Source organism: Hordeum vulgare, chromosome 6H (assembly GCF_904849725.1).
Source record: "Hordeum vulgare subsp. vulgare chromosome 6H, MorexV3_pseudomolecules_assembly, whole genome shotgun sequence".
NCBI lineage: Eukaryota > Viridiplantae > Streptophyta > Magnoliopsida > Poales > Poaceae > Hordeum > Hordeum vulgare.
The window spans coordinates 556,486,251-556,502,265 of NC_058523.1; the positions used below are offsets into that span (position 1 = coordinate 556,486,251).

General features: G+C 44.0%; 1 protein-coding gene across 1 annotated transcript; it reads right to left on the reverse strand.

The window, feature by feature from the left end:
- Positions 1-456: 456 nt before the first annotated feature.
- On the reverse strand, positions 457-6,634 carry LOC123403162 (disease resistance protein RGA5-like). The gene is made up of 4 exons (XM_045097123.1): positions 5,751-6,634; positions 1,744-3,689; positions 1,523-1,635; positions 457-800 (listed from the first exon to the last, which is right to left on the reverse strand). Exons 1-3 carry the CDS (start codon positions 6,569-6,571, stop codon positions 1,619-1,621), a joined length of 2,784 nt encoding a protein of 927 aa, XP_044953058.1. The 5' UTR covers positions 6,572-6,634; the 3' UTR covers positions 457-800; positions 1,523-1,618.
- Between the last annotated feature and the right edge of the window lie 9,381 nt (positions 6,635-16,015).

Consider the following 16,015-nt stretch of genomic DNA (forward strand, 5'->3'; position numbering starts at 1 on the left):
CACACCTTTCTCTTTGGAGTATGGTACTGATCATCTCCACAGCGGCAGTTTCCCCCTTCTCTGCTGCCTCCTTGTTCTGCATTACACCCTAGTTTCGCCACGTCTTCTTCGCCTTTTTTTTCTTCGAAAAGGGGCGTCTTCTTCTTCTTCTGTGCATTTTCTCCAGTTTCTCCTGCAATTCTGACGAACATAAGTACATAATGTTAATTAGCATGTTCACAAGTTGTTTTCATATATGTTTGTGTGTGTGTGTGTATAATTTCTAACTTTTAACCATGATTTTGCGATGGAAGAGGTGAGCATGAGCATATCCTGACGTGATACTTTGAATGTGAATGTTGTAACTAAAGAACCGGACTGGAAGTCAAGGTTCAGATTCAGGGTCCGGACCTCTCGTGTTGGGAGCTTCTCCTCGATGGCCGTCCTGGTTCTTGGTGTTTCCAACCACACGGCACGGTCGGCGACATCTTCTCCTCGCCCCTGGAGACTGGAGCAGAACATTTTTCCAGTTAAGACTGGCCAAAGATGCATGCCCAGAGGAGGACTCTGGTGTGCAAAGCTCAGTGAAGTACAGTTGAGTTCAGTTTGGTCACTGGTTGTCGGCCTTGCTCCTCGGCTGTCCCTCGAAACAGGCATTCGCCCCCCTTTATAAATAAAAGCACAAATCATATAAAGTACATACTCTTCCGGCTGTCGGCCTTGCTCTTCCGGCTGTCTTGCCATGCCTTAACCGCCGACAACCTCATCTCAACCTCCAACTTTGCACGCACGCCGTCTACGAGCCCAGTCAAATTTGGTAACTGTGGTATATATAATTCATAAATTTGATCATAAAAGACCGTAAGCAATGTAACATCATGTAAATCGTTGGGAAAAGGAGAATAGCGTATCAAATATCAAGTGTAACATCATCTAAATCATCGAGAACACAAGAAACTAAAATAACAGTGGCACAGCCTAGTTCCCTGCATCGTGCCTAGCTTGCCTAATAACTCGGTGAAAAGGAATAATTAGCCAAGAAGGGCTAACTAAGTGCCTGTTCGGCAGCGCACTTTGACCAGCTTCAGAAATTGTAACTGGACTCCACTCCACCCCGGCGCGGAGTCGCGGAGGGAATCCGAACGCGGCCTAAGGATAATAATTATGCGGTATAATTCTGAATTTATATAGCACTAGAAAAATTAACACTGCATTTGGAGAAGGAAGCTTCAACATGTACCAACAATTCTTTCAGCAAACGCATGCAACTAATTCATTAAAAAAACAAATGTGTGCACAGCACACACCGTACGATTACATGCATGTCATCTTTCTCACATTAACACCAAACCAAATGCCCCGTAAACCCAATGGCGCGTTTAGATTTAAAATAAAAACAGTCTGGCACCTCACAAGCACGTACTATTTATATGGTTCAATGGTTGTATCTTACTATCTGGAGGGCGCAACACGCAGGGATCTTGCCAGGGATGCTGGCACTATACAAGACGACCAAAATAAGGATATGGATTTGAGTAAGTACCTTGCAGCCCTGCAGGGTGTCAGAAACATATCCATCATAGAAAATGATGAACTGCCGGAACTCAAAAACGGAGTGATGAACCTTTGAGAATGCAGCCTACACGTAAGCAGAGCCTGAGGTGGAAAAAAACAGACAACCGATTATATGAGGCAATGAGAGAGATACATAAACCTTGTGAATTAAAGTACTGTTTGGTCTTTTATGGGAGAAAAGGTAATTACATCTATCATTAAAGGATACAGTAGGGTGGTTGGGGTGTTCGTTGGCTTCTTTCAACATGGCAGATTTTGCAAGATCCAGCAGGTGTATGCACTCGCCGGTATATGATAATACACACTCCATTGTATGGAGGCTGGGGAGGTTCTTGATTCCGAGATCAAAAGTGCCACCAGTACCGGGAGACTTGATTTCATCTGACCTAAATCTCATATGAAGGCTATCTAGCTTGGGCATGGCTCCGGCTGCAAACTTCAGATTTATCACACCATACCATGGTAAGTAATGAAACACCCTCAGGGATGGGAAGCCAACTTCACCAGTGATGACCAATGTATCTTTACGCTTTGAAGAAATTTCGAGAGACAGAATGCGCAGAGCAGGTAGGCCTCCAAGAATGCAAAAATCCTCCTTATCGGCTTCCTTCAGTTGAAGGCCTATGTGCTGGAGGTTAACAAGGGAACCCACCCATTTTGGAACCCGCAGAACCATACTAAACCTGGTAACAAGTTTCTGGAGGCCAAGTGGCATAGGGCACAAAGATTCTTCAAGCAATTCAGAGACACACGTGACCCCTAAAGAAAGAAGATTCTCTAGCTTCCTCACGGAAGCGACTACAATAGATGTGTTGGACTCATGGTAATTATCAGCCGATGTATCGTCACAACTGATGACCAAGTTCTTCAAACACTTTAGCCGCCCAAGTTCTTCCAGCAAGTTAAATGTCTGGCTGTGAACGCTGACATGTTTCAATTTCTCTAGTCCTTGCATCTTGGAAATTCCGCAAGGAAGCTTAACATCTATGTCATCCATTAATAGTTGCACCAAGCTTTTGATATTCACAATAAATGTTGGTAACTCACAAACATCGGTGCCTCTTAAGTCCAGCACCTCTAAGCACTTCAGATGCATGATCTTTTCTGGGAGCTGACTTATGTACCTCGCATCTCGGAGGCTAAGATACCTCAGCTGAAACAACCTCCCTACATTTTCAAGATGATGGTTCTCCAATTGGTAGCAACCTCTAAAGTTCAAAACACGCAGATGCCTAAACTTATCCATACAAGGGATTTCCACTGAAGACCCAAACACATCAAGTGATCGAACATGAGACAACACCAAACTGCTTGGAACTATAAGTTTGTTTTCCTTGCTGCCTTGCAGGAAGAGCCGTCGAACTTTGCTTTGTGTTCCAACAGTTAAACTAGGAACATCGACCAAAGTAACAAAGTTTTCTTCAGTGGATTTGGATATGATGAAATCAAAAATCGTGTCATGAAGTCGACAACTCTTGACTCTACCATATTTGTCCATCTCCCCGGGTTGGATCAAACTCCTGTTGATGAGCTCATTAAAACACCTTTCTCCAAGCTCATACGGTGTATATCCTTCTTCTGCATGAATTAAACTTTCAGCAATCCATCTCTTTATCAGAGCTTTCTTCTCAATAATAGAATCTTCAGGGAATATACTAAAATATAAGAGACATGATTTTAGTTCAGCAGGCAGATCAAAGTAACTAAGTGACAATATCTTCATCATTCCTTCCACATTGTGATTTCTTTGAAGTGCTCGACCAATTGAATCTTTCACTTTTTCCCATTGATGTACTATCATTTGTGTGTTATCCAACAAACTGGCTATATCAATGATTGCTAAAGGTATCCCGACACATTTCGCCAATATCTGCTCAGAAATTTCCTCAAGGTACAAGGGGCAATTTTCTTCGGAGTTGAATAGTCTTGTGTGAAATAACAGTCTGGAGTGCACCATATCAAGAGGCCTTATGCCATAAATATGTCCATTCAATGATGTTGCACGGCATGATTTGGCAACATCATTTATGCGAGTAGTGGTGATTATGATACTATCAGAACTGGTAATGGGGAATGCAAGTTTAATAATATTCCATGTGTCCATGTCCCATATATCATCAATGACAACAAAATACCTGCACAAGGATTCATGGCTAATATCAGCATGGTTTTACTATAAAGAGCAGACAATAAGATAGACAAATACAAAAAAACATAAACAAGTTCACAATGATAAAAACGCCTAAGTAAGATGGCATTGCGTTAAAACACATATATGACAAGTACTTAATTATTGTGTGTATATCGGTGTATGCTAATTAGTTTGGCAAATCACAGAGAGAGTTGTGTGATACATAACAGTTTAAACATAAGGCTTGACCACGCAAAGATCAAGAGTGGTTGATAGTGTTCACAAGCATGCAACATTTCAAATAAGAGATGAATGCAAATAAGAGATGTCGCCACTACTTTTCCATGGATCAAAACATCATGGAAAAAACCACATGAATTTGGCTGGTCTAAAAGGGATGTCAACCAGGTGGTCACTGAAGGAACAAAAAGTCTTGCTAAGCGTGGATCCAAACATCTGGCGATTCAAAATCAAGAAAAGCTACATATGCTCTAAACTATTGTTTCCCTTACTTTCTCCATGAATGATTTATGGGGCCCCTTAACCTCTAAAATATAACTTTTTCGGTTTGAGTGTCTACAGAGTAAGTGATGTGCACACATGTGTGAGGTTGATGATAGCTTAGGGTTTTCCTACAGAGTAAGTGATAAGCATCGCTGTCAGGGAAGTCAGGAACCAGACTTAGGAAGGTTGTAGTGTTCGTGCTGTCCAGGTGGACAAGAAAGAAAATAAGCAGCTATTTACGGACATGGGAGTATATGAGCTCGAGCTCATATACTCCCGAATGAACAGTAAAATCGGCAAATATAGTGAAAAAAATCGAAAAAATCTGAAATTTTGAGGAATGAAACATTGATATTTTTTCTACATGCGTGCAAAATTTGATGGTGAAATCACATTTGTGGAGTTGTGGGCAAAAGAAACAAAATCAGTGCTTCAAAAATAGTGTTTTTGAAAGCATTTTGGAGCATCAATTTTGTTCTTTTTGTCTACCCCTCCAGGAATGTGATTCCGTTATGAATTTTTGCATGCATGTAGGAAAAACATCAATGTTTCTTGCTACAAAATTTTAAAAGTTTTAAAAAAAAATTACTATTTTTTCGGATTTTACTGTTCATCAATAGCACTTTCGGCTATTTATTGCACTCACTAAACTTTTAACATAGCTTAGTATTTTTTTTGGGTCCTGTGTAGCCCCTTTGTTTCGTATGTGGCGTTTCTGATGCCGACCTCATGTGCTCGTATGATAACAGTAAAAAGAATAGAAATAGTAAACAAAATCAAACAAACTGCAAATTTTTGGAATCAAAGGTGTTGAAGTTTTCTAGGTGCAAGCAAAATTTCATGGTGATATGACATTAGAGGAGCTCCGATTCTGTTTCTAGAGCTCCTCGAGTGTCATATCACCATGAACTTTTGCATGTCAGCAGAAAACTTGAGCATCTTCGATGCCAAACAATAGATCTTTTGATTATTTTTAGTATTTATTTTGAATTTATTGTTTCATTCATGACCTTAGGATAAGCTAGCAATTGCCGCTTTCTTTGTTCATTTCTAGACGCGCTCCTGTTTGCGGTATTTATAGGGCAGAATGATAGAGAAAACAGACCTTACATCTTTATAAAATATATAAGAGTTATTATTTTTAGCAATGGATCAGGGCTACTTGATCTACTCCTCAAGTATATGTGATATGCTCAATGGAGGGAGACCATAAATAAAAAGGGCATTAATCATGAACAGTCATTCATATAAAATGGGAGGTTTTTTGTACTCTCCATTTTATTTTACTGGACATCAATAGAGGATTCACTACAAACATTTGACCATTAATTTTTGCAGCAACCGGTTAACAAATGAACAGAAAACAAGATAAAACTAATTTCTTACACAAACTACATGATAATCTTTATGTAAAAAAAAACTTCATTAAATACTCCATGTGTCTCAAAATAAGTGATTCAACTTTGTGTAAGAAATTTTGTGATCTTTCTGATTCAACTTCATTATTTTGGGACGCAGGGAGTATATATTGAAGGACTACAAGTTGAAACAGTAATTGTACCTTTTGTCTACAAGAAATTTTGTGATCTTTCTGATGAGTTGTTGTAAACTCCTTGCTTTGTTGTCGGCATAAGATTTGCCGCTGACTTCACTAAGAATAGTTCTCATGATATTCTTCATGTCTGGATTTCTTGACACGGATAAGAAGGCCCGACAATTGAATTTTCCTTTGAGATCTTGATACACTTGGTTTGCAAGTGTTGTCTTGCCCATTCCACCGGATCCAACAATGGAGACCAGCTTCAGTTGCTCTTGTGTTGACACGCCTTCAGTCAACAGTTTAATTATCTCAGCCTTGGGTTCATCAACTCCAACAAGCTTTGAGGCATGTGCAAAGATACCAAGAGCTCTAGGGTCAATGGTTGCATTCTTTGTCTTGGAGAAGGCCTCGCGGGTCTTGTACCTTCCATTTCTCTCGGCCACCGCAACGATCTCCTTCTTCAAATCTCCAATCTCGTTGCCGATCTGATAATGAGCCTGCATCTTTCTCAACTTCTCCAATGAGTTCTTCATCTTCTCTAAGAAGCCATCTGTCTTCGTATCTTCCCCATCGACACTATGGATGAAGTCATCGATGGAGTCCTCCATGTCATAGGAGAGCTCCCGGACCTCATTCATCCAAACCTTATCTTGAACATCAGGATCCTCCTCCTCAGACATCTTCAGAAGAAACGCTTCCAAGGCAGCGAGTTTGCGGCTGAGCGATTCGATCTCACCACGCACGCCCTTTAAACGCTTGTACTCGTCACCCAAAAGCGTGGCCAGCTTCCTAAGGACGGGCTTCAAGGCACCCATAGCCACACTCACCAGAGCCGCCTCCATGGTTACGCGTGGTGCTCAGTTAGTTTTGTGTGTATGGTTGTGAAAGCGGTGTAGGGTGCCCGATGCTCCTCTCTTTTGTGTATAGCTAAGCTAGCGAGTTAGCTTAATTATTTGTATGATTGAATCAACCGGCCGTACTTAAACAATTAGTTTTGCGTCAAGTTGCTCTAATAAAAACAAAAATAATCGGTCCACTTGCTTAGCTAAGATATGCTCAAGTTATGCCGCCCCACGTTGAACGATGCTCGAATGGCATGAGCTGTTCAAACTCTCCCTGCGTTGCGTTCTGCTAGTCTGCTACCACGTTGGTCAAAGTCAACTGTTCATCCAGCTAGAGCTGCTCAAACTTCAAACGCACACCCCTCCACGTTGCTAGCTCTTGACCCGAGAGACTCGGTTTCCTACTCTGTAATCAAGCCTCATCATTAGATGCCAACTGGCTTAATCAGCACTCATACATTTGAGTGTAATTAGCTAGTCATAATGGAAGTATCATGCATGTTAATTAGGCAATATACTACATATAATATTTTTTCTAGAATTGGAGAGTCCACATTCAATTGAGGTCTTCAATTGACATTGTGACACCCGATTTTAACATGGTCCTTGAGCATTTGGCTAACAAACTGGATAATCTCCTCGCCTTGCGCCTTGAACTTGTGGTCAAGCGCCTCGGCGAAGTCTGCTCGGAGAAGTTCCTGGATCTGTCGGACAGCTTGACCATGGCGACTCTCCGCTGCTGTAGCTTAAATCGAGTGGCGTGGAATCTCCAGGATCAAAGCGCTCTGAGTACGAGATGTAAGGACTCTAGTACTCTCATGGATAGATCTAGGGTCCTAAAGAAGTATCAGTTGTCCACCCAACCACCCACACAGCAATTCACTTCACACACGCTTCTCTCTATTCTGGCCGAAGCCACCACACGCCAGCCGCCTTTCTCCAGCTTGGCGATCGCCTATATAAGTAGCTACCGCTACACCCGTCTTAGCGGGCCCAGTATGGGATTGCAAGCCACTGGGAAATCTTACGATCGCAAGTGGGCCGGCTTGTTAGCCCACGAATGAAATAGCTGGTTTCCTGCGGCTTCTCTTGATCATCTTCAGAGTCCTCTGCATCGTCGGTGGGGGCGCACACACCTCTGGACCGGTTCTTGGCAGCCATCTCCTGGCACTTGGTCATCTCCTCATGCCTCCTCGCCTCCACGATGGCCTGCTGCTCCTCCGCCTCCTTGTGGATCATCGCGACCCGGTTCCACATCTTCTTCGTGTACTCCCCCTTCTTCTTTTCAAGCTTCTCTTGCAAAGCTGAGTTTAGTCGAGGCACGCACCTATTGTCAGCCTTGCTCTTCTGGTTTTTAAATGTTTGAACATGATTTTTAAGAGGTTCCATGGAAACGCATGTTTGAACACTGCAGAAGTGTTGTAATAGGCGAAAACTGATGAACTCTGAACTTGAGTGCCTAGGAACTTCTCTTCATGATAAAAACCAGAGTGGCATTCTTAAGACTATTTTTTTCTTGAATCTGAATACATACACTTAGAGAGCTACTCGCACTGTACCTAAATAATTATAGTTGGGAAGAACTAATCGGTCTCCACGACTACAATTATTTAGGTACAAAGGGAGTACACCATATCCCATACAACAAGACATGCATGCATGCCTAGATGGCATCCATGATACTACATAGAAAACTCTTATTATCATCAGCCTTAGAGCATGGTTAATAGTATAGCTAGTTGTAGCAATACTTATAGTCGCTAATTACAATAGCTTGATGTAAATAAGTACTATTTTATCGATACATGGTCTGCCTCGCTCTCTCGCAAAGTCTCTAGGAGCATGTGCTACAACTATGTGTTAGTTTGTGGCTCAATTTGGTGTTTTGACCCTTTTTGGGAAGTTTAGCCAGATCTGGCCCCGATTCAAAAACATTTCGGGATCTCACCCTTTCCCTACCGCCGAGGTGGATGGCCCTGATGGTAGGGATGCACGTCTTACCGTAAAAAATCTAAGTATGAAAATGATGTTTCAACTCACCTACTCTGGGACACCTTGACGACAACATTGCACAGGGGTGTGTTGCGGTGAGGTGGATAAGTTGCCTTGTTGGAAATATTCCCTAGAGGCAATAATAAAATGGTTATTATCATATTTCCTTGTTCATGATAATCGTCTATCGTTCATTCTATAATTGTATTAACAGGAAACAGTAATACATGTGTGAATGAATAGATCACAATGTGTCCCTAGCAAGCCTCTAGTTGGCTAGCTCGTTAGTCAATAGATGATAATGGTTTCCTGATCATGGACATTGGATATCATTGATAACGGGATCACATCATTGGGAGAATGATGTGGTGGACAAGACCCAATCCTAAGCCTAGCACTAGATCGTATTGTTCGTATGCTAATGCTTTTCTAATGTCAAGTATCTTTTCCTTCGACCGTGAGATTGTGCAACTCCCGGATACCGTAGGAGTGCTTTGGGTGTATCAAACGTCACAACGTAACTGGGTGACTATAAAGGTGCACTACGGGGATCTCCGAAAGTGTCTGTTGGGTTGGCACGAATCGAGATCGGGATTTGTCACTCCGTGTGACGGAGAGGTATCTCTGGGCCCACTCGGTAGAACATCATCATGAGCTCAATGTGACTAAGGAGTTAGTCACACGATGACGTGCTACGGAACGAGTAAAGAGACTTACCGGTAACGAGATTGAACAAGGTATAGGTATACCGACGATCGAATCTCGGGCAAGTTCTATACCGACAGACAAAGGGAATCGTATACGGGATTGATTGAATCCTTGACATCGTGGTTCATCCGATGAGATCATCGTGGAGCTAGTGGGAGCCACCATGGGTATCCAGACCCCGCTGATGGTTATTGGCCAGAGAGGTGTCTCGGTCATGTCTGCCTGTCTCCCGAACCCGTAGGGTCTACACAGTTAAGGTTCGATGACGCTAGGGTTATAGGGAATTGTTATACGAGATTACCGAAAGTTGTTCGGAGTCCCAGATGAGATCCCGGACATCACGAGGAGCTCCGGAATGGTCCGGAGGTAAAGATTGATATATAGGACGGATGGTTTCGGACACCGGAAGTGTTTCGGGCATCACCGGTAACGTACCGGGACCACCGGGACCACCGGAGGTGGTCCCGGGGGACCACCGAAGGGGGGCAACGACCCCGGGAGGCTAGATGGGCTAAGTGGGGAAGGGAACCAGCCCCTAAGTGGGCTGGTGCGCCCCCCACCCAGCCCATGTACACCAGAAAAGGGGGGAAAGGGGGGAACCCTAACTTAGGTGGGCCATAGGCCCACCAGAGGGGTGCGCCACCCCCTCCTCCCCATCTGGCCGCCACACCCCCCATCTGGGAGGGCTGCCGCACCCCCTAGGGTGGGAACCCTAGGGGTGGCACCCCCTCTCCCCTTCCCCTATATATAGTGGGCACTTTTGGCCTTTGGAGGACACGGTTTTCCCTCTCCCTCGACGCAGCCCTGCACTTCTTCCTCCTCCTCTCTGCCGGCGCTTGGCGAAGCCCTGCCGGGAGACCTCGTCTCTCCACCAACACCACGCCGTCGTGTTGCTGGTCTTCTTCCCCAACCTCTCCCTCCTCCTTGCTGGATCAAGGTGCGGGAGACGTCACGGGCTGCACGTGTGTTGAACACGGAGGTGCCGTTGTTCGGCACTAGATCGGAATCGCTGCGAGTACGACTCCATCAACCGCGTTCTAGCAACGCTTTCGCTTAGCGATCTTCAAAGGTATGAAGATGCTCTTACCCCTCTCTCGTTGCTGGTCTCTCCATACGAAGATCTGAACATGCGTAGGAAAATTTTGAATTTATGCTACGTTACCCAACATTGGCATCCGAGCCAGGTTTTCTATGCGTAGATTCTATGCACGAGTAAAACACAAAAGTTGTGGGCGATGGTTTGTCAATTTGCTTGCCGTTACTAGTCTTATTCTTTTCCGGCGGTATTGTGGGATGAAGCGGCCCGGACCGACCTTACACGTACGCTTACGTGAGACTGGTTCCACCGACAAACATGCACATAGTGCATAAAGGTGGCTAGCGGGTGTCTGTCTCTCCTACTCTAGTCGGGTTGGATTTGATGAAAAGGGTCCTTATGAAGGGTAAATAGCTTTGGCATATCATCGTTGTGGCTGTCACGTAGGTAAGAAGGCGTTCTTGCTAGAAACCTAAATCAGCCACGTAAAACTTGCAACAACAATTAGAGGACGTCTAACTTGTTTTTGCAGGGTTTGACATGTGATGTGATATGGCCAAAGTTGTGATGTTGCATGTATGATGTATGAGATGACCATGTTATTGTAATAGGTTTCACGACTTGCATGTCGATGAGTATGACAACTGGCAGGAGCCATAGGAGTTGTCTTAATTTATTGTATGAGATGCAACGCCATGTGCTTACTACTTTTACTTCATTGCTAACGGTTAGCCATAGTAGTAGTGATAGTAGTAGTTGGCGTGATGACTTCACGAAGACACGATGATGGAGATCATGATGATGGAGATCATGGTGTCACGCCGGTGACGATGATGATCATGCGATGCCTGAAGATGGAGATCGAATGAGCAAAGATGATAATGGCCATATCATGTCACTATATGATTGCATTGTGATGTTTATCATGTTTTACATCTTATTGCTTAAAACGACGGTAGCATAATAAGATGATCCCTCTTAAAATTTCGAGAACGTATTCCCCTAAGTGTGCACCGTTGCGAAGGTTCGTTGTCTCGAAGCACCACGTGATGATCGAGTGTGATAGATTCTAACGTTCGCATACAACGGGTGTAAGCCAGATTTACACACGCGAAACACTTAGGTTGACTCGACGAGCTTAGCATGTACAGACATGACCTCGAATACAAGAGACCGAAAGGTCGAACATGAGTCGTATGGTTGAATACGATCAGCATGAAGTTGCTCACCATGGTGACTAGTCCGTCTCACGTGATGATCGGACACGAGTTAGTCAACATGGATCATGTATCACTTAGATGACTAGAGGGATGTCGATTTAAGTGGGAGTTCATACTTAATTTGATTAAATGAACTTAATTGTCATGAACTTAGTCTAAAAGTTGTCTTTATAAATATTGTAGATGTCCAACGTCAACCTCAACTTCAACGCATTCCTAGAGAAAAACAAGCTGAAAGATGATGGTAGCAACTATGCGGACTGGGTTCGCAACCTGAAGCTCATCCTTGAAGCAGCTAAAAAGGCTTATGTCCTTAATGCGCCGCTAGGTGACCCTCCCGCTCCCGCAGCAGCGCAGGACGTTCTAAACGTCTGGCAAGCGCGGAGTGATGACTACTCTCTGGTCAGGTGTGGCATGTTATACAGTTTAGAAACGGGGCTCCAAAGACGTTTTGAGCAACACGGGGCATATGAGATGTTTCAAGAGCTGAAGCTAGTTTTTCAAGCTCATGCCCGTGTCGAGAGATATGAAGTCTCCGACAAGTTCTTCAGCTGTAAGATGGAGGAGAACAGTTCTGTCAGTGAGCACATACTCAAAATGTCTGGGTTACACGGTCGTCTGACTTCACTTGGAGTCGAACTTCCGGATGATGCTATCATTGACAGAATCCTCCAGTCTCTCCCACCAAGCTACAAAGGCTTTGTGCTTAACTACAACATGCAAGGGATGGAGAAAACCAATCCCGAGTTGTACTCGATGCTCAAGTCTGCAGAAGTAGAAATCAAGAAGGAGCATCAAGTGTTGATGGTCAACAAGACCACTAGTTTCAAGAAAGGCAGGGGTAAGAAGAACTTCAAGAAAGACGGCAAAGCTGTTGCCGCGCCCGGTAAGCCAGATGCCGGGAAGAAGAAAAAGAACGGACCCAAGCCTGAGACTGAGTGCTTCTACTGCAAGGGAAAGGGTCACTGGAAGCGGAACTGCCCCAAATACTTAGCGGACAAGAAGGCCGGCAACGTTAAAGGTATATGTGATATACATGTTATTGATGTGTACCTTACCAGCGCTCGTAGTAGCTCCTGGGTATTTGATACCGGTGTTGTTGCTCACATTTGCAACTCAAAGCAGGAACTGCGGAATAAGCGGAGACTGGCCAAGGACGAGGTGACGATGCGCGTCGGGAATGGTTCAAAGGTCGATGTGATCGCCGTCGACACGCTACCTCTACATCTACCGTCGGGATTAGTTTTAAACCTTAATAATTGTTATTTAGTACCAGATTTAAGCATGAACATTGTATCAGGGTCTTGCTTAATGCGAGACGGCTACTCATTTAAGTCAAAGAATAATGGTTGTTCTATTTATATGAGTGATATGTTTTATGGTCATGCTCCGCTGGTGAATGGTTTATTCTTGATGAATCTCGATCGTGATGTTACACATATTCATAGTGTGAGTACCAAAAGATGCAAAGTTGATAATGATAGTCCCACATACTTGTGGCACTGCCGCCTTGGTCATATCGGCGTTAAGCGCATGAAGAAGCTCCATACTGATGGACTGCTAGAGTCTCTTGACTTTGAATCATTTGACACATGCGAACCGTGCCTCATGGGCAAGATGACTAAGACTCCATTCTCAGGAATAATGGATAGAGCAACCGACTTATTGGAAATAATACATACTGATGTGTGTGGTCCAATGAACGTTGAAGCTCGCGGTGGTTATCGTTATGTTCTCACTCTCACCGATGATTTGAGTAGGTATGGGTATATCTACTTGATGAAGCACAAATCTGAGACGTTTGAAAAGTTCAAGGAATTTCAGAGTGAGGTTGAGAATCAACGTGACAGAAAAATTAAATGTCTACGATCTGATCGTGGAGGAGAATATTTGAGTCACGAGTTTGGCACACACCTAAGGAAGTGTGGAATCATTTCACAACTGACGCCGCCTGGCACACCGCAGCGCAACGGAGTGTCTGAACGTCGTAATCGCACTTTATTAGATATGGTACGATCTATGATGTCTCTCACCGACTTACCGCTATCATTTTGGGGATACGCATTAGAAACTGCAACATTCACTTTAAATAGGGCACCGTCTAAATCCGTTGAGACGACACCGTATGAACTGTGGTTTGGCAAGAAACCTAAGTTGTCATTTCTTGAAGTTTGGGGCTGCGATGCTTATGTGAAGAAACTTCAACCGGAAAAGCTCGAACCCAAAGCGGAGAAATGCGTATTCATAGGATACCCTAAGGATACTATTGGGTATACCTTCTATCTTAGATCCGAAGGTAAAACCTTTGTTGCCAAGAACGGATCCTTTCTAGAGAAAGAGTTTCTCTCGAAAGAAGTAAGTGGGAGGAATGTAGAACTTGATGAGGTAATTACACCCCCTCTCGAACAGGAAAGTAGCGCAGCGCAAGAAGTTGTTCCTGTGGTGCCTACACCGACTGAAGAGGAAGTTAATGATGATGACCATGAAGCTTCGGATCAAGTTACTACTGAACCGCGAAGGTCCACAAGGGTACGCTCCGCACCAGAATGGTACGGCAACCCTGTGATGGAAATCATGTTGTTAGACAACGGTGAACCTTCGAACTATGAAGAAGCGATGGCGGGCCCGGATTCCAACAAATGGCTTGAGGCCATGAAATCCGAGATAGGATCCATGTATGAGAACAAAGTATGGACTTTGGTGGACTTGCCCGATGACCGGCGAGCCATAGAAAATAAATGGATCTTCAAGAAGAAGACTGATGCAAACGGTAATGTAACCGTTTACAAAGCTCGACTTGTCGCAAAGGGTTTTCGACAAATTCAAGGAGTTGACTACGAAGAGACTTTCTCTCCCGTAGCGAAGCTGAAATCAGTCCGAATCATGTTAGCAATTGCCGCCTTTTATGATTATGAAATTTGGCAAATGGACGTCAAAACAGCGTTCCTTAACGGGAACCTTAAGGAAGAGTTGTATATGATGCAACCAGAAGGTTTTGTCGATCCTAAAGGTGCTAACAAAGTATGCAAGCTCCAGCGCTCCATCTATGGGCTGGTGCAAGCATCTCGGAGTTGGAACATTCGCTTTAATGAGGTGATTAAAGCGTTTGGGTTCATACAGGTTTACGGAGAAGCCTGTCTGTACAAGAAAGTGAGTGGGAGCTCTGTAGCTTTCCTCGTACTGTATGTGGATGACATATTGTTGATGGGGAATGATATAGAGATGCTGGAGAGCATAAAGGCCTATTTGAACAAGAGTTTTTCAATGAAGGACCTTGGAGAAGCTGCATACATATTAGGCATCAAGATCTATAGAGATAGATTGAGACGCCTCATAGGTCTTTCGCAAAGTACATACCTTGACAAGATATTGAAGAAGTTCAATATGGAAAACTCAAAGGAAGGGTTCTTGCCAGTTTTGCAAGGTATGAGATTGAGTAAGACTCAGTCGCCGACCACGGCAGCAGATAGAGAGAAGATGAGTTATGTCCCCTACGCTTCAGCCGTGGGCTCTCTAATGTATGCCATGCTGTGTACCGGACCTGATATAAACCTTGCGATAAGCTTGGTAGGGAGGTACCAAAGTAATCCCGGTGCGGAACACTGGACAGCGGTCAAGAATATCCTTATGTACCTGAAAAGGACTAAGGAAATGTTTCTCGTTTATGGAGGTGACGAAGAGCTCGTCGTAAAGGGTTACGTCGACGCTAGCTTCGACACAGATCCGGATGACTCTAAGTCACAAACCGGATACGTATATGTGTTGAATGGTGGGGCAGTGAGCTGGTGCAGCAGCAAGCAAGAAGTCGTGGCAGCATCTACATGTGAAGCGGAGTACATAGCTGCTTCAGAAGCGACTCATGAAGGAATTTGGATGAAGGAGCTCATCACCGACCTTGGAGTGGTTCCAAGCGCGTCGGGTCCTATGACACTCTTCTGTGATAACACTGGAGCCATTGCCATAGCCAAGGAGCCCAGGTTTCATCGGAAGACGAAGCACATCAAGCGCCGCTACAACTCCATCCAGGACCATGTCCAGAGTGGAGTAATAGATATTTGTAAAGTACACACGGATCTGAATATTGCAGACCCGTTGACTAAACCTCTTCCACGAGCAAAACATGATCAGCACCATAATGCTATGGGTGTTCGATACATCACAATGTAACTAGATTATTGACTCTAGTGCAAGTGGGAGACTGTTGGAAATATGCCCTAGAGGCAATAATAAAATGGTTATTATCATATTTCCTTGTTCATGATAATCGTCTATCGTTCATGCTATAATTGTATTAACAGGAAACAGTAATACATGTGTGAATGAATAGATCACAATGTGTCCCTAGCAAGCCTCTAGTTGGCTAGCTCGTTAGTCAATAGATGATCATGGTTTCCTGATCATGGACATTAGATGTCATTGATAACGGGATCACATCATTGGGAGAATGATGTGGTGGACAAGACCCAATCCTAAGCCTAGCACTAGATC